Genomic DNA, 19859 nt, shown 5'->3' on the forward strand with positions numbered 1-19859 from the left:
GTTTGTTTGTTTGTTTGTTTTTTTCCACTCATTATTGTCGCCACCTGCCAGGCTCGTGCCAAGCCGTGTTTTTCAGGGGGTATGACGTAATGAGGAGAGGAAGTGGGCGGGGCTTATCGCGAGGCGCTCCTAGTCGGCAGGTCCGTCTTGTCGCCGCGCGCGCAGGAGTTGCGCTGTGCCTCGGCAGCACGCGCGCAACTTCCCCCGCACGCGCACCGCGCGCACACGAACGGACACACGCGCGCACACTCAGCTCCAGCAACTTTTACAGGAGGGTTAAACACACACACACACACACACACGGAATGCCTTTTTGATTCCTTTCTTCCTGGAGAAATAATAAATCACGGTTCGGGTTCGGTTCGGCTCGGTTCGGATCCCTGGCTGGGTCTTGGAAGGAAAAGGCTGAGCCACTTCTTCATCATCTTCATCATCATCTTCATCTTTATCTTCATCATCCTCCTATCAGGATCCGCGGTGCAGCTCGGAATTATAATCATGTCGGGCAAATTTCTGCTCCATGTCGTACTTCTGTCCGTGTTGCATGCATGGTAAGTCTGTGTGTGTGTGTGTGTGTGTGTGTGTGTGTGCCAGCAAAAAAACCCTATATTAATAGCTTTAAAGTTGCAGAAGCATCCTGAAAACTTCTCTGATCCTGTGTGTGGCGCAGCTTCTCCTCCTCTAATCTCATCTCATCTCCTTTACTCTCCTCCCTTCTCATCTGTTCTCCTCTCTTCTCCTCCTCTAATCTCATCTCCTCTCTTCTCCTCTCTTCTCATCTGTTCTCCTCTCTTCTCCTCTCTTCTCCTCCTCTAATCTCATATCATCTCCTTTACTCTTCTCTCATCTCATCTCCTCTCATCTTATCTCATCTCCTTTACTCTCCTCTCTTCTCCACTGTTCTCTTCTCCTCCTCTCATCTCATATCATCTCCTTTACTCTCCTCTCTTCTCCTTCTCTTATCTCATCTCCTCTGATCTCATCTCTTCTCCTCACTTCTCTTCTCCTCTCTTCTCGTCTGTTCTCTTCTCCTCCTCTCATCTTCTCATCTCCTTTACGCTCCTCTTTCCTCCTCTCTTCTCCTCCTCTAATCTCATCTCCTCTCCTTTACTCTCCTCTCATCTCATCTCCTTTACTCTCCTCTCTTCTCCACTGTTCTCTTCTCCTCCTCTCATCTCAAATTATCTCATCTCCTTTACTCTCCTCTCTTCTCCTCTCTTCTCATCTGTTCTCTTCTCCTCCTCTCATCTTCTCATCTCCTTTACTCTCCTCTCTTCTCCTCTGCTCTCCTCTCCTCTCATTTCCTCTCCTCCTGACTCCTGAGATCTTGACTTGTGATCTGCGGTGCTTCAGTTGCTGCCTGTGTTTAATTATCTGGTTTTATTTCTCGGTAGCATGTTCTTCTCTAACCCTGTAGCTCTGTACTTGTACACAGCATTAGACACACGCTCCTCCCATCACCTGTCAGTGTGGAAAGTCATTTCATACCGATTTCCCGCACCTTAAAAATGTCCATGATCACATGCATGACCACAGAGTGTATGACAGAGTGTATGAAGAAGTATCACACTCCAGTATGCATCACCAACAGCCTCGACTAAAGACATTCTCTTACTGATGTTTCTGTACACACTTTTTATTGCTTTGCACCTATTTAGTTTATTAACCCATTCATGCATCATAAAAATCAATATCCTTTAGATTTCTCCTTTGTTTCTTTTTTTTAAGCGATTTTGTACAACTCTGGACACTGAGCAGAGAGGGTTAACACTGCAAAATTCTCTATCACTGGAGTATTCTGTGTGTGTGTGTGTGTGTGTGTGTGTGCGCACTGTATGAGTTCTTGCCTGGAAAATGTTTATATTATACAATACATGACAAAGTCTTACCGAAACTATGATACAATACATAAAAAACAAAAGACTAAAATTCCTTATGACATAAAAAATATAGTGAAAAAATAATAATCTGAAGGATATTCTGAATGAAAGAAAAAAAGATTTTCCCCCCTATTCTTGCCTTTTTTTAACTTGTTCATACAGGTTAGGAATCTTTTAGCTAAAATAAATAAATAAATAAATGGAATAAATAAAACCAACAACCAACAAACCCCCCCCCCCCCCCAAAAAAAAAAAAGTCTGGAACAAAAATATTTTTTATTTATTTATTATGTGCTATTTTGCTTTTATTATTATTTTTTTAATTCATGCTATTTAATTTATTAGTTATTTAATTTATTGACTTATTTATGCTATCTCAATGCTCTTACATTTACAACATTTGGCAGATGATGTCCTTACATTTGTATCTCATTATACACCTGAGCAGTTGAGGGTTAGGGGTCTCGCTCAAGGGCCCAACAGGGGCAACATGGTGGCGCTTGGGTTTGAACCTAAGACCTTCTGATCTGTAGTGTAATGTCTTAATCCTCATAATTAAATAAATAATAATTTTGTTTGATTTATATTTGATTTGTGCTGACAATGAACAAGAAATCAGTCTAGAGAGCAGCAGAAATTAGAATACAGGTTTGTATTAAATTACAGTAATGCTCTGAAGTGATTCCTACATAATTTACATTTTGATTTGTTTATTAATTTTCCTTTTACTTTTTTCTTATAATTTTGGATACTTAGCAGAGAGGGTTAACATTGCAAAATTCTGTATTTCTGGGGTATTCTGTGTGTGTGTGTGTGTGTGTGTGTGTGTGTGTGTGTGTGTGTGTGTGTGTGAGTGAGTGTGTGTGTGTGTGTGTGTGTGTGAGTGAGTGTGTGAGTGAGTGTGTGAGTGAGTGTGTGTGTGTGTGTGTGTGTGAGTGAGTGTGTGTGTGTGTGTGTGTGTGTGTGTGTGTGTGTGTTGTTTAGGCAAAAAGCTCAATTTAGGTTGTGAAATAATAATGAAGGATGAATAATGAATCGGTTTTGAATCCCAGACGTTCTGAGTCCGTTTTAAGCACGATGCATCTGGAGGGTTATTTTTTATCCTTGTGCATCCTTAACCTTAGTGTTCTGCCAAAGGAAGAGAAATCTATAATTTTCAATGATCTGTAAAAAGAACACATTACTCACTTACTCACTCACTCACTCACTCATCATCTATACCGTTTAATCCTGTATACAGGGTCGCGAGGGGCCTGGAGCCTATCCCAGGAGAATAGGGCACGAGGCGGGGTACACCCTGGACAGGGTGCCAATACATTAGGGCAAAGAAAACATTTATTTATTCATCTAATTATAAATATTTTATGTTTTAAATCTTTGTTCAATACAATTAAAGTTTGCATGTTCTCCCTGTGCTTAGTTGGTTTCCTCCGGGTACTCCGGTTTCCTTCAACAGTCTAAAGACATGCAGATTAGGCTCATTCCAAAAATGGGGGAAAAATAAAATGCTACTAATAAAAAATTTAAAGGTATAAAATGTAATAATAATAATAATAATAAGAAGAAGAAGAATATGTTGTAAAAATACAAATTAAAATTGAAGTTGTATTTTGTCACATACACAACCGTACACAGTATAATAACGCAGTGTAATGCTTATACGACTGTGCGGGACCTTAAAATTAACATTTACAGCGCATCCGGAAAGTACTCACAGTGCATCACTTGTTCCACATTTTGTTATGTCACAGCCTTATTCTAAAATGGACTTAATAATTTTTTTTCTCAGAATTCTACACACAACAACCCATAATGACAACATGAAAAAAGTGTACTTGAGATTTTTGCAAATGTATAAAAATAAAATTGAGAAGGCACATGTACATAAGTATTTACGGCCTGAAGGACAACCATCTCTGGCCAGAGAGTCTCATCAGACCTGAGGATTTTATTTCTCATGGTCTCAGAGTCCTTCAGGTGCCTTTTGGCAAACTCCAGACGGGCCGCCATGTGCCTTTACTAAGGAGTGGCTTCCGTCTGGCCACTCGACCATATAGGCCTGATTGGTGAATTGCTGCAGAGATGGTTGTCCTTCTGGAAGGGTCTCCTCATCGCTCAGTTTAGATGGCGGGCCAGCTCTAGGAAGAGTCCTGGTGGTTTTAAACTTCTTCCACCTACAGATGATGGAGGCCACTGTGCTCATTGGGACCTTCAAAGCAGCAGTGATTTTTCTGTAACCTTTCCCAGATTTGTGCCTCGAGACAATCCTGTCTCGGAGTTCTACAGACAATTCCTTTGACTTCATGCTTGGTTTGGTTTCTGACATGAACCGTCAACTGTGGGACCTTATATAGACAGGTGTGTGCCTTTCCAAATCATGTCCATTTAACTTAGTTTACCACAAGTGGACTTCAATTAAGGTGCAGAAACATCTCAAGGATGATCAGGGGAAACAGGATGATCAGGGGGAACAGGATGCGTCTGAGCTCAATTTTGAACTTCGTGGCAAAGGCTGTCACAATTAGCCATTTAATCCAAAAGTGTATTTATATTGAGTGTTTAATTGAATGTAATATAAAAAATAGAATTTTTCAATAAAAAGTAATTTACAATATTTAAAAACGTTTAACTAAATAAAACAGAATTAAAATAGAAGGGAATAAATTGTATACAGTATACTCTACAGGAAGAAGTTGTAAACTCTGAGGAATAAACATGGAATAATATGTTGTTTCAGAATCACAGCAGCAGTAATCTGTTTTTATCATTTTTCTTTTCTTTTCTCCCTTCTCCTTTTCTTTTCCAGCCAGGCACAGATGGAGCGTGCTGAATGTTTTATGGTACACTCCAGATCTTTGATGCATAAAAACAAATAACAGCAGGTCTGGGTTTTTATTAATGCACTCGCCCTAATACTGTACGTTATGGTTTCTATAGTAACTGTTTGGACACAGGTTATTGTTTGGTGGACGATCCGCTTTCTGCTGCATGCGTTTTTAACTTATGAACTTATAAAGAGAGAGAATAAAGTAAGGCTGGTGAGAAAAGGAACATGTAGCGCTGCTTTAACATAGGGCGAGGACACCTTCCCAGCATGAAGCTTCTATAAGAACTAAAACAGTCGTAATGGCTGCGGTGGTGTAAGAGGAACAAAACGCTCTGGTGTGGCAACATTAACGCCGTCTTGCCGTTGATTAGTTTCCATAACATTTCTCCAATAAAAGATGTGGTGTCTTCTGTAGTTCCCAAACCCTGGCATCTGAAGACGAGGAGTACGACGACGTGACCGTCAGTCAAATGCTGTCGCCGAAAAAGAACGAGATGGACGCCACTCAGATCCTGAACAACCTCCTGAAGGAGTACGATAAGAAGCTCCGCCCCGACATCGGAGGTGAGTCGACTTCACTACATCTCGCTTTCAGAGCGGTTCCTCTAAAGGTTTCTCCTTTTAAATATTCACTCGTACCTGTTTAATGTTTTTTTTCTGATGTGCTTTAGGGAAGACTGGGGTCGGTTGTAACGCTAGCAAAAGCATTCGTCATGTTTATTCTAACAGGTCTTAGTCCCGAAAGGAAATGGCATTCGAGCCAACGAGTTAAATGCAGATAATATAATCTGTGAGAAAGTTATTTGTTTGATTTGCATTTTAAGCGCTGGGGTTCATGCTAGCTTTATTCTCAAAGTAGGTTAGCAAAGCTAGCTTTCAGTACTCGCTATTGTACTGTTTGTACACTCGCTGGTGCCACCACCACCACTCTCTGCTACTTTCTTTTGTTGTAAGAAGAAAACTGAAGAAACATCAAAGCACATGCGACATACTGTAGAAAAGGAATCCGCTGAATATTTCAAGCCAGTGGTTTGGATTTTGTCGCTTTAATGCATTGCAACAAATTCAAACTGGAACTCAGGACAAATGTGGCTGTCGTTTGGGCTGTTTCTAACCATCAGAAGTCTGTAACGTTTCCCATCCAGAAAGCAGTTAGCATGGCTAATATAGTTCACACTGCTAAGCCATTAAGGTTTTAGGCTAAGCATCAGGTTTCAAGATTTAACAAAATATACACTGTAATTCCATTTTTCTTGCTTGAGAAGCTGAAACTCAAGTCAGAGCATGTTGAATGTTCAATCATATGTTTTATACACACTGCCTGGCCAAAGATAAAAATCCAGTCTAATTTACTGGGCTGCATCAAGCAAAGACAACGACTTAATAGATTTGAAATGACTGAACTCGGTTAAAAACCCTTCAACACATTATCTAAACCTGGATGGATGAGTTACTTAAACTCTTGGTGAAGCTGCGTGGTAAGAAATCCACAGTAAAAGCATAAAGACTGGACTTTGGAGTGATGGCAAAAGGTCATGTGACCTGATGAGTCCAGACTGAGCCTTTTCCAGAGTGATGGGCGTGTCAGGGTGAGAAGGGAAGGACATGAAGCGATGCTCCCATCATGCATAGTGTCCACTGTACAAGCCTCTGGAGACAGTGTTATGATCTGGGGTTGATCAGTTACTCAGGTCGAGACTCAGTAACGTTATGGGGCAATAAAATGAAGTCAGCTGACCACCTGAATGTACTGAACCACCAGGGTTATAAACCCTTGTCATATATATTTTTATTATTATTATAATTATAATTATTATTATTATTTTTTTTTTCTGGTGGAACCCAAAAGTCTTTTCCAGATGGACGAGTACGAGTACATGTCTTCGGTACTCATCGATACCAGTACTGATATGAAATGCAATTTTGCAAGATTAAAAACTGGAAGAAAAGTGGGCGTGGCATATCGCTCAGTACTCAAAGTTAATCTCTAAAGCTTGGTGTTGCGTTGTGTGCTGTGGGCTGATTGTTGTTTCCAAATTGCCTATAGTGTATGAATGAGTGTTGAGTGTGTGTGTGTGTGTGTGTGTGTGTGTGTGTGTGTGTGTGCACTCTTGTACCCCTCGCTGTGCCGTGAGGCCCCTGGCACAGGCTCCAGGCCCGCTGCAACCGGACGCGGGATGATAAGTGTGACAGAGAACTATACGTTATGTAGCATTGTGGATATCGCAGTGTGATGTTTAGTTTACCAATAAAATGCGAGTGTAAGAGTGTCTCGTTAGCACATGTTAGCTGAAACAGCTAGAGCTGGATTAGCCTCGACCTCTCCATGACCTCTGATGTATTAGTGTGATTTAGGGATGTACCGTGGTGTGTCGCCTAATCAGGAGGTCTAGATTGGATGGGATTTGACTGACAGGTGTTCACGCTGCGAAGTGCGTCGTGGTGTTCGACTTGGTGGCAGGCGGTCAGCGGTGAACATCGCTGCTCCTCATAGCACAGTGGTTCTGTTACGTCTCAGTTTCTGAGAGTAATTACATAATAATAATGAGAACACATGCCCAGCAGGATGGGCAGGGCCCGCTGGTGCGACTCGGGAACCGATTCACCTGCAGAACATAATTAAAACAAGTAGTGTGTCTAGTGTGTTTTGGTAAAGCCAAAGCTAAACTTAGGCAAAGCTTTGTTTTAAGCTTAAAGCTGCAAGAACTGCAGAAAGTTCAGATATTTTTAATGTTTTTATTATTGCAGACTGAATAAAAGCAGCAGAATTAATGTTACAATTTTAACATTTTTTAAATTGTAAAATAAAAATAAAAACATGTACTTTTAAACATTTCAGATCTATTTAATTATAAATTAAAATTTATGTCGAAAAAATACAATTTGAAAAAAAAATTTAGCAAGACATTTCTACATTTTTATTTTTAATAATAAAAACATATATTTAAAATACAATATTTTAATATTTAAATTGTGATTATATATATATAACAATATTTAATTAAAAATATTTAAACTTTAACATCAATTTATGAATCATATTCAATATTAAATATAATTTATATTAAATTGAATTTAATTAAAATTGTTAATATAAATTATTAATTCATTATTTTTGGCAATGTATTGTGGTCGTCTTCAAGAACCGTGACATACAGTAATATTCACCTCTGAATACGGATACAATATTAAACTAAACACACACACACACACACACACACAAACCAGTATATAGTTTAACCAGTAATTTATGAAATGCTGCAATACAATAAGAAGAAGCCTCGTTATCCTGGCCCCTTAACTCAAAGTGCATTGTGGGTAAACGATGTGTTTCTAATGTAATCAATGTAACTCGGTTCTATCTTTTCTTCTCTCTCTCTCTCTCTCTCTCTCTCTCTCGTGTCTTCATGCCAGCAACACTTTGAGAGACGTCCCTCTGTTCGTGTTGTTTATTGCTCCACGTGTGCAGAAATCGATAGTGACACAATTTACAGACTGTCTGATCACTGAATTATGTCCAAGCTCACAGTGTCTGTTTGTTAAAAAGCCTACATGCATTAAATTTAACTCTTTCTAGGTAGAAGTTCTGTAACGGTCAGAAATAATGAACAGACCGGACTTTTATTAATTAGTTTCATCAATTTTAGTTTTAGTTTTTTTATTGTAGTAATATTGAATAAACTTATATATAATGACATCATGTTCATTTCTGCATTCTGATTGGTCTTAATGTGCATGTTTTAATGGGTTACCGTTTCCATAGCAACTGCTCATTTGGTAGAGGCTTCTCATACTCACACACACCCAAAAAAAAACATCTATAATTGTAATTAATATATTAGGAAGACGCTGGTGATGATTATTTTACCATAATAGACCACACACACACACACACACACACACACACACACACACACACACACACACACAGTGTTTCATTCCATTCTTAATTTAACATTTTCTTTGAATAACTTGTCATCAAAACCGAGCCAAACATGGAGGATGACTGGGAGCTGAATGTTCTGATTGCAATGAAACACACAGATAATCCCCGGTTTCGCCGGTGTTGCATGAGCCTGGAAGTAAATCTCTCATTTTGTCCATCCTGGTTTAAAGAATTGAGTTCTCTGTTTGTTTGTTGGTGTCGTACAGAGTGTGTGACAACTTCAAACCTGTTGAAACCCCTAAAGTTAGGAGTAAAGAGCTGAGCAGGTGGATGGAGAGAGATGGAAATTATAATCAAACTTTATTCCTTTTAGAGAATTAACAACCTTATCATGTTGCGTGTGTGAATGTGGGATACATCAGCGGCTGAGAGCGAACTCTCGATTTCAGTTTTATTTAAATGCCAAACAAATGCGAAATGGAGTCGTTCGCACCTGTGCTGTGACGGAGAGACAAAAACATCATCATGCATAATCTAGTTTTTTTTTTTTTTGTTCTGTTCTGACCCAATCTGGTAATGTCTGAACTCTAACTCCAGCAGGGGCTTTAATAGGAAATCCTCCTGCTCACTCATGTATTTATCCAATCAGCCAATCAATCATCAGCTTAGAGTCAGCAAGAAACAGCAAGCTGAGGGCGAAAGTGGCAAGGAAAAACTTCCTGAGATGGTAATAGGAAGAAACCTTGAGAGGAACCAGACTCAACATGGAACCCATCCTCATCTGGGGGAAACAGAAAGCAGGAATTTTTACTTTATAATCTGTGTTAATTATTTTTATGTATTTATTTTTTTGGGTTGTGGAACGAATTATTTGAGTTTCCATTATTTCTTATGGGAAAATTAAATTAGGTTTACAAGTGTTTTGGAATACGAGCCTGCTTGTAATATTATGCTTGTAATCCAAGGTTCCACTGTATGTGTATATATATATATATATATATATATATATATATATATATATATATATAGGTGTAGGTGTTGAACATCTCAGGTTCACATCTTTGTCTCATCATAGCTTGGATTTGATCTGAGTAGATTGCATGGCAGGTGCATTTTTTCCTGAAAGCAGCGGCTTACAATTTAATTCATGTCAATTGGTTAAATTTGATGGAATAGCAGTAAGCCTGGGGCGCTGCGTACGCTGCGTACGCTGTAGATTAAGGTGAGGTGAACGGGGGGATATGAGCCATTTTTTTGTCCGTCTGTGATACACTCACAGGACTCAGGGACGTGACGTTATGCAGATCGGCTTTGTTTCTTGATTAGACCCCTTTTGTTGCTCGTACATTAACCCTCTGTCTGCTCTGAGGCTAATGCGCTTTTCATTACTGACTTTCAGACCCGAAGGACTGTCTTCAGCACTTACGTGTGACGGTCTTGGTTGTCCAACACACATTCTGATTCTAACGAGGTTCAGTTTAAGGACCATCTCATGGCTGTGGCTTTCACAACATTGTCTAGCAAGTGATAAAAACACAAAAATGTGTAACTTGGTTAATCAGCTGTCCAGGAAAAATCAGGCTGTGAGCCGTCGTGCTGCAGTAATAGGGAGGAATGTCAGTCCTATTAAAATGTAGATAAATTGTAGAATTAGTGCTGACGCAGAGCTTCTGCTGTGTGAAGCTGCTTTTATTAAACTCTCAAAGAAAAAATCGTTTACATTAGACCAGGATTTGGAGACATATGTAGTGGACATCTGGTGTCAGATCTGCAAGAGAAGCTCTGGGTAAAGCCAGTGAGGCGTGTGAAGAAGTGAACGAAATGCAAAAATGTCACATAGAGCCATGGATTTAGTACTTATTAGAAGATACCTTTAGTAGTTTAGTGTGCAGGGTGGGATTTAGCCCTGGATTTAGTATTTAGTTTTCTTGTGCATAGTTTAATTATTATTATTATTATTATTATTATATATATATTTTTTTATTGTTAATCCTTCTCCCAAACTGTGACACACTCTTTGACAACAGCGCTAGGTTTTCCTGTGACCTTGCCATCACACCAGTCCGGGATGAGATTTATTGCAACAAGGCTCTATTGATTAAATATTTTTCTTTATTGATTATGATTTAAAGTCTTCACTTGCTTCATGTTATTTATAACAACAAAAATTTAAGCTTTATTATTATTATTCTTATTATTACTACTACTATTATTATTATTATTATTATTATTATTATTATTATTGTTGTTGTTGTAATATCTTTTTATTGCTGTTACCATAAACCTGTGATTTGCAGAGGTGCTGTTAAAGAAAATTAATCAACATCATAAATCAGTTCTCGTCTGAGAACTGCATCCTCGTAAAAACCTTCTAATCAGGTGAATTGAAGGTCGAAGAGGTTTTCTGTGTGTGTGTGTGTGTGTGTGTGTGTGTGTGTGTTTGATTATATATCATAGCACCTGTTGTCATGGAGTTTATAGGATAAACTAGGTCAATTTTCTGTCTTAACACTGCAAGTACAAAACAACCACACACACACGCGCACACACACACACACACACACACACACACACACACGGGCAGAAGGGCATGCTATCAGCATCCAGCACTCAGTAATTACGTGTGACACGGGGCACATTGGTGTTTAGGCAGTGATTCGTGGCCGTCGATGCGAGTTTTCCTCAAGCAGCAGGCGGAGATCAGGAGCGTCAGAACAAACCGTCTGTGCGTCTCAGTTCTCACACCGAGTGTGTCCTCTCTCAGCCAACAGCTGTGTGTTATACACCACTCGTTTGTGTTAGTGCGAGACGCCGAGATCAGAGACTGAGAGAGAACGAGAGAGAGAGAGAGAGAGAGAGAGGAAGAGGGAGGGAGAGAGGGGGAGAGCGAGGAGAAGAAAGAGCATCAGACCGAGAGAGACGGAGAGACGAGGCGATGGAGTGTGGGAGGGAGACGGATAAACAGTCTGCACCAGTATCACTGTTCAGAATTCGATCCAGTCTCAGGATGACAGTGCGGCTGCAAATCTTTTTTTTCATTTAGCGTTTGATTTTTAATTTCTCTTATTACATTATGGGCTCTTTATCTGCCATGAAAAGACGCTTGGCTGAATTTATGTCTCTTAATCTCTCACACAGATTATTCATAATTATTTATAATGGCATATTAACAATAAAAGAAATTGCAACATACTATTTATTAATTTATTCATTTATTACAACATAAACATTTTATGTTCTAGAACAGAGACGAAAAGCAAATATAAATGTAAAAAACATTTATATTTGCAGAAGAAGACAACAACAGAAGAAGTTGAAATACGTCATAAAACATTACAAACAATAAGTAAATGATTACAAATAAAAATGTAAATTAAACAGAGTAAATGCATATGAATTTGTTTGTGTTATTGTGATTAATATGCAGAGGTAAAGAAGGTGCAGGACTTTAAGTACTTGGGGTCAACGGTCCAGAGCAACGGAGAGTGTGGAAAGGAGGTGAAGAGGCGGGTACAGGCAGGTTGGAATGGGTGGAGAAAAGTGTCAGGTGTGTTGTGTGATAAAAGAGTATCAGCGAGAATGAAAGTAAAGGTGTACAGGACAGTGGTGAGACCAGCGATGCTCTACGGCTTAGAGACAGTGGCGCTGAAGAAAAGACAGAAGGCAGAGTTGGAGGTAGCAGAGCTGAAGATGTTGAGGTTCTCCTTGGGAGTGACAAGGATGGATAGGATCAAAAATGAGTTCATCAGAGGGACAACCCACGTTAGATGTTTTGGAGATAAAGTCAGAGAGGCCAGATTGAGGTGGTTTGGACATGTTCAGAGGAGAGATGGTGAATATATCGGTAGAAGGATGCTGAGGTTGGAACTGCCAGGCAGGAGGTCTAGAGGAAGACCAAAGAGGAGATTTATGGATGCAGTGAGAGAGGAGATGGAGTTAGTTAGGTTAGGGACAACTTTATCCCAGTTGTCTTCTTCGCTCAGTGCAAGACAATATTTCGAAATATTGACTGTTTGTATGTAAGTGTGAGTACTCGTTCAAATATTTCCTTACATTAGCTTGTGTGTTTTGGTGTACTTATGTATGGTCACGGCTATGAGTGTGTCTGGTGTGTGTGTGTGTGTATATTATGTTTGCTTGGTTAAGTATGTTTATTTCTGCATATGTGTGTATATGTGTCCAACATACAGTACCTGAGAACTCTGTCTCTCTGTCTCTCTCTCTCTGTCTCTCTCTCTCTATAACAGCGTGGATGTGTCGCAACATTAAATATACCCGTAAATGGATAAAACAATATAAGAGATTATTTCAGTATTTAATTTTTTTTATAATTTGAGTCATTTTTCAGTTAAAAAAGCATAATTGTTTGCCAGAACAATCTACAGCATCATATCTCAACTATTTCTTTAACAAGTTAACACAGGTCTCAGAGCTTTAAGTCAACGTTTTGATCCTCTTTTTTACACCTCACTCCTCCTCCAAATGTGACCTTTCAGCGTCTATGTAAATGAGCTACTGCTGAGCCACGCCCCTCCAGAGAACAGCGGCTACGAGCCGCGGGGGGCTTTTCTTATACAGTATAAGGTCACAAAAGGGGAAAATCTAATTGGCTTGTTTAAACCCCGGCCAATACAAAATAAGAAAAGGGCCAAAAATATATTTTTTTTTTCCCCACATGTACACACACAGACTGGGGACCCATTTGATTGTCTAAATGTGAGTAAAAATTTTATTTAGACAATAGTTTCCCTTTAAACAGTTCCCCTGAGATGGACCTTTATTTAAGCTATAATGTGAGACTACATACAGAATCTTCAGCTATATTAATATAACACAACGTAAGAGAATGCATGGGTGCAAAAACTGTTGATTGTCTACCACGAAAAGTCGTTTTGTGCATCTGTGTGCAGCTGTATTTGATCTGTTAGATGGTTATCCTATACGAACATGCAGAATAGAACAATAAATGTCCCTAAACCCGAGTCTGTGAGCGGAGCGGCTTAACGAGCTGAGATGAGTGAAAATTGACAAAATGCTCGCAGTCTATCGATTGTTTTAGCAAAGCTCGTTTTTTTTTTCTTTCCCTTTCGGGAAATGTGTGTATACTGGAATTGGCGGAATCCATTTTCACTAAAGCTCTGCCTTCACCAGGGGTGCTCATACATGCTTTTCCACTTCTCTTGGCCTATGTGACAAAATCCTAAAATATAAATTTCTGTAATATAAAACCTAGCTGTTAGTCTCACTGCCCAGCTACGGAGATCCATTATATTACTACAGATCAAACGTTTAATGCCTAGTGTTTAATACTATAATTATCATAATAGGCCCTAATCACATGACCAAGTACTTATATATCATAATGAGCCCTAGTCACGTGACTGAGTACTTAAATATTACAATGAGCCCTAATCACATGACTAAGTACTTAAATATTATAATAAGCCCTAGTCACATGACTTAGTGGTTATATACACCCTAGTCACATAACTAAGTACTTAAATATCATAATGAGCCCTAGTCACTTGACCAAGTATTTACATTCATTCATTCATTCGTTTCTTGCTTCAGCCTTATTCAACCTCATTTACATGTAAAACTTGTGGAGAGGGGCCACGTGTGTGTGTGTGTGTGTGTTTGTGGATGCAGAGAGGATGTGCAAGTAGTCTAATAGATACAACATCTAACTATCCTGCACACACAACACAAAAACGACTTTGCCCTCTGGCAGTCGGGTACAGAACTATTTCAATTTTTTTTAATATTTGCACTTCATTACATATGTATTGGTGGATGAGCCACCCTCAGCGTTAAACTCTAGATTTACACTTGTGAGGAAATTAATGGAAAAACAGCCACATTTCCAACAACCTTGTAACGTCACAGGTATTGCGAATGGCAAACCCACAGACAACTACTCCACGAGTTTCCAGTCAGGCAGGCCTCCGGGCACCCTCACGTGCAGTTGCTAGGCAACGCCAACATGATGGCAATCAGGGGGATGCTTGACACCTGGATGCATGTCTATATAGGCCCCCAACACAAAGCATTAGGCGTGCAGACATTTAGGAAGGACCAGGGTGTGGAGGGTTGCTCCAGTATAGGAAAACTGAAGAGAAAAAAAAAAAGAAAACGAAAAAAGTCAAAAAAGAAAAAGAGAAAAGAAAAAGAAAGGGAAACTAAAGGTCAATAAGAAGGATTAACCCTGTCTGGCAGGGACAGGAGACTTAGTTATATATGTTATATTTGCTCTTTGTTCCATAAGAAGTTTTGTGTTTAATTAATAATCCCAAGTTATCTCAGAATGGGAAAAGCCTCTCGTAAGTGTGCACACCGAGCTCTGGGTGGAATACTTTGGCCCTCATGGCCGCCTATGTGCAAGGCCTATCAGATAGCGACACAACACACGGTTGCCCAGATACTTACTTTGGGCGCAGCAGGGCCGGTCACCGGCCCAAAACGGTAATGACTCGGAGATTGGACCCCCGTCATGCAGGACTCTTTCTGCCAGCCACTCTATCTTGGAATGGGGCTTGGGAAAACCACTTGGGGACGTTTGTTGACTCAGGAGCGGCAGGCAACTTTATTAATTGCAAGCTAGTTCAGAATCTAGGCCTACCAGTTGCCCTGCTCCCCTCTTCAATCCTAGTCGCATCTTTGGACGGCCAGCCATTTAAATCAGGATCCATCACCCAATAAACAGGCCCAGTCATGTTGCAGATTGAGCAACACACAGAGAGCTTGTCATTCCTGGTGACACGGATTCCAGAGTTACAAGTAGTGCTGGGTTTCCTTTGGCTTCAGCTCCATATTCCCAGAATAGACTCGTCGACTAGGTCAGTTTCCATTTGGGGGTCCCGGTGGTCCCAGAGCTGCCGGAAGAGGATCCAACCACCTTCCCCAGTCTCTCCTGAACCGGTGGATCTGTCCACAGTTCCCCAAGATTATTGGTACCTTAAGGAGGTATTCGTGCCATTCAGCACTTTCTGGGGTTCGCCAACTAACCGTCATTAGAAACTTTAGTACTCTGGCAGCCCCACTCAGCGGCATCACCAAAAAAGACCAGGGGAGATTTAAATGGACGACCGAGGCCCAATGCACCTTTGATACCATCAAGGCCAAGCTAACCACTGCACCGGTCCTACAATTGCCCAACGAGGAGGCATCATTTATAGTGAAGGTGGACTCGTCCGATGTAGGCATTGGAGACCGCAAACTCTTGGCCATAAAATTACCTTTAGAGGGGTGGAGGCACTGGTTTAAAGGGGTCAAACACCAGGTTCTCATTTGGACAGACCACAAGAACCTGGCGTATATCCAGTCGGCCAAGCGCCTCAACCCACGGCAGGCCAGATGCTCCCTCTTTTCTACCAGGTTCGATTATTTGTTATCATATAGAGCTGGCTCTAAAAACGTAAAGCCTGATGCGTTGTCACGGCAATGGGACCCCCCCTTCTCGGGAGCCAGTTTTGGCGCCAATAATACCGCCCCCCAACCCCCCCCCCCCCCCCCCCGGATCATAGCCCCCGTGTGATGGTCAATCGAACAGGCGATCTTTTAGGCTCAACAACAAGAGCCAGACCCAGGAGGGGGACCCCTAGGCAAACTATACGTGCCAGCCGCCATCCGACCTTAAGCCCTTTCTTGGGGTTACACGTCCCCTTTTGCAGCCCATCCAGGAGTAGTAAAAAAACTGGAATTTCTGCGCCGTCTTCTATCATGGCCCGGCATGGACAAAGACGTCCGAGCCTATGTGGCAGCATGTCCCGTGTGCGTGCAAAATAAGGAGCCCCATACACGTCCTCATGGGCTGCTACACCTGTTGACCATTCCATCCAGACCATGGTCTCACCTTTCCCTTGAGTTTAGTTGTGCGGTTTCCTTCACTGATGGTAGCTTTTGGAGGGGAATAAACTTGAAAGCTTTAGAAAAGCAATCAACCACGACTAATATTACAGTGTATCCCAGTGTATTCCCCTCCAAAAGCTACCATCAGCGAAGGAAACCGCACAACTAATATAACAGCATGTGGTACGCATTCACGGTCTTCCCCTTGATTTGGTGTCAGATCGCGCACCACAGTTTGCCAGCCAGTTCTGCAAGGCCTTCTGTAGCTTAATTAGGGCCATAGCCAGCCTGTCCTCAGGCTTTCACCCTGAGTCAAACGGGCAAACAGAGAGGGTTAACCTGGACCTGGAGCGCTTCCCAAGGTGTGTGCCCTCTGCCAACCCCTCCTCCTGGGCCGACCATCTGATCTGGGTGGAATACGCACACAACACCCTAAGGCACTCTTCTCTGGGCATGTCCTCCTTTGAGTGCCAATTCGGCTACCTGCCACCAATGTTCTCAGAACAGGAACCCAAAAGTAGGGGGTACTCGCTGCACAACACATGGTTTAACGATGCCGCTAAATGTGGCAGAAAGCAAAGTCTGCCCTCCGTGCTGCCGCACGAAAGGCAACTCTTGCAGCCAACGCAAATAGGCAAAGGGAACCCAAACTTCTCGTCTGGTTATCCACCAAGGACCTTCCACTGCAGGTGGAGGCAAAAAAGTTGGCTTCGCGGGACATTGGCCCGATCAAGCTGGTTAGGAAAATGAATCTGGTTGCGTACCGCCTGGCGGTACGGCCCAGAGGAACGCTTGTGGGTCCTAGTCTGACACATACTAATCCCTGAGCTCATCAGAGAGTTCCGCAGCAACTATGTCACTGGTATGGGAATGTCAAGGGCCGTTTATGGAAGGGGGGTACTGTAACATCGCGGGTATTGCGACAGGCAAACCCACAGACAACTACTTCTCAAGTTTCCAGTCAGGTAGGCCTAATGTGCAGTTGCTAGGCAACACCGCCATGATGGCAATCAGGGGGATGCATAACACCTGGATGCATGTTTATATAGGCCCCAACTGACATTTAGGAAGCACCAGGGTGTGGAACGTTGCTCCGGTATAGAAAAACTAAAATAGAAAAAGAGAAAAGAAAACTGAAAAGAAAAGAACAAAAAAAAACTGAAAAAGGTAAAAGAAAAAAAAAGAGAACTGAAAAAGGAAAAAGAAAAGAAAAAGAGAAAAGAAAACTGAAAAGAAAGAGAAAACTAAAGGTCAAAAAGGAGGATTAACCCTGTCTGGCGGGGACAGGAGACTCTTTGTTCCATTAGAAGTTGTGTTTAATTAATAATCCAGCGTTATCTCCGAACGGGAAAAGCCTCCCGTAAGTGTGCACAATCACTCCCACAGCTCACACACACAACCTTCCCTCCGAAGGCCTGCATCAGGGCACTGTACTGTAAAAAAATAATAATAATTGAAAGTCGGGCACGATAGCATAACGCGCTATTCTGCCACATCCTAAAAAAACTTAAAATAAATAAATTTATCAATAAAAATGTAAACATGAATAGATCTTTTAACAGGCACCAATCTAGTTCAGAAGTTGCTCAATAACACGGCAAGTCTAAACATCTGCTTCAAAAGCTCAGAGCAAAGTAAAGCACTAATTTACACCTGCTTTCAGGAGGCCAACAAAATTCACATGCAAATCTGGCAAAACTTGTTAATTGGCTGAGGTTTAATACATCAAACAGAATTTGAGGTCGGACACATTTTCTACTCTCACGCTCCTTTTTTTTTTTTTTTTAACCAATTTGCGTACCGTCCTATGCACCGTGTTCAAATTGCCTGTTAAGGCTTAAATGAAAAGTGCAGCACATATCCAATTTATAATCCCAACCTTATAAACTCAAAATCCCTATAAAAAGTTTGATTAGGTGAAAGAGAGCTTGCACAGATTTAGTACCTGTCCTTCATGTTGTGTTAAATGTTTACACGTACATATGCAAGTGGTTTGATTTGCATATTCAAATTATTTAAAGTAAACATGCAAATTTAATTCAAATTCTAAGTAAAGTTTTATTTGTCACATACACATGCATACAGTGAAAAGATTATACGACCGGCCGTGACCTTACAAATTTAAAAACAATTAACAAGAAATAAATAGTAGACTAAAATAAGAGTAAGTTTAGCTGAAACATAAGAAAATAGAACAAAATATAGAAATTCTTCAAAAGATATATAAGAATTTATCTGTACAAAAGAAAAAATAACTGATTTAAATGAAAATAAAAATGGAAATAACTGGAAATGTGCATGTATATGCAAATGTGCAATGTCCATGAGTGACCGGTCTACAGCGTACTGGGTTATGTGCAACTGTGCATGAGTAAACAGATGAATAATGTCCATAATTGTCCATTTCTGTGCGGTGTACAAAAATGCAGAGATAATTAGTCCTATTTAGTGAACTGGTTTAGCCCCTCCTCTGTCACTCTGTGTTGGCCTTCAGGGAGCGGAATCGCTTTCCTGACCACAACAGAGAGAACAGACCATTGCTGGGGTGGCTGAGGTCCTTTATGATCTTCCTGGCCTTTGTCACCGCTTGCTGTACAGTAGATCGAGTGCCGGTCAGGGAGCTCGATGCGGATGATGCGCTCAGCTGAACGCACCACCCTCTGTAGAGCTCGTCTGTCCTGCATGGTGCTGGTTCCAAACCAGGTTGTGATGTTTAATAATCAATAATAAGAATTGTTCATTATCAGGCATCCGAGTGGCGCAGTGGTAAAGTGCTCGCCCTATCATCCGGGGATTGATCAGCCGGAGGTCTAGAGAGAGCTGATTGGCCGAGCTCTCTCAGAGGGGAGGGATGAGAGGTACGTTGTGCTCCCACATTAATCACGGCTCTGGCGTCTGTGAGCTCGCGCACGTGGAAGGAGCGGCTAGCACTTTCCTCCGAGTGTGTTACTCCGCCCCTGACGGTGCGTGAGCAAGCAGTTCGAAAAGATGCGGTCGGCAGGCGTCACGCGGTTTGGAGGAAACACGAGATTCCGACTGAATGGTAGTAGTAGCCTTAATGTGGGAGCCCCCTAGTGACGGGGAGGAATTGGCCATGGTTGAATTAGGGAGAAAATCTGGAAAAAAAGAATTGTTTATTATCTGTAAGCATCATTTTGTACCTTATTTTGTGGCTAGGATCATGTTAGTTTTAGAAAAGTCCTGAATTATATTTGTTGGGTATAAATATAAAAAAAAAAGCAGATGCCAAAAATGCAACCATTATTATTACAGAGGTATATATATATATATATATATATATTTTTTAGTTTTTGAAAGATTCCTTAAGAAGCCTTACTCAGTTGTGAACACTTTCACTCATCTTTATTAAAGCGAGGCCAGAGCTTATAAAAGGAATTAGAGCTATTCTGTAAAGTTC

The 19859-nt window shown here is 41.0% G+C and overlaps 1 protein-coding gene across 2 annotated transcripts in view; it reads left to right on the forward strand.

Annotated features, from left to right (window-relative positions):
- The first annotated feature begins 495 nt into the window (after window positions 1-495).
- LOC128526583 (gamma-aminobutyric acid receptor subunit gamma-3) overlaps window positions 496-19859 on the forward strand; it is a 137693-nt gene continuing 118329 nt past the window's right edge. Inside the window, exons 1-2 of one of the 2 annotated variants that reach the window (XM_053498585.1) lie at window positions 496-551; window positions 5123-5271. In XM_053498585.1, the coding sequence (XP_053354560.1) occupies window positions 499-551; window positions 5123-5271 (202 nt within the window). In that variant the 5' untranslated portion in view covers window positions 496-498. The remainder of the gene's footprint in view (window positions 552-5122; window positions 5272-19859) is intronic. The other variant, XM_053498584.1, reaches the window with a different exon arrangement.

The sequence above is a fragment of the Clarias gariepinus genome, chromosome 6 (assembly GCF_024256425.1).
Source record: "Clarias gariepinus isolate MV-2021 ecotype Netherlands chromosome 6, CGAR_prim_01v2, whole genome shotgun sequence".
NCBI lineage: Eukaryota > Metazoa > Chordata > Actinopteri > Siluriformes > Clariidae > Clarias > Clarias gariepinus.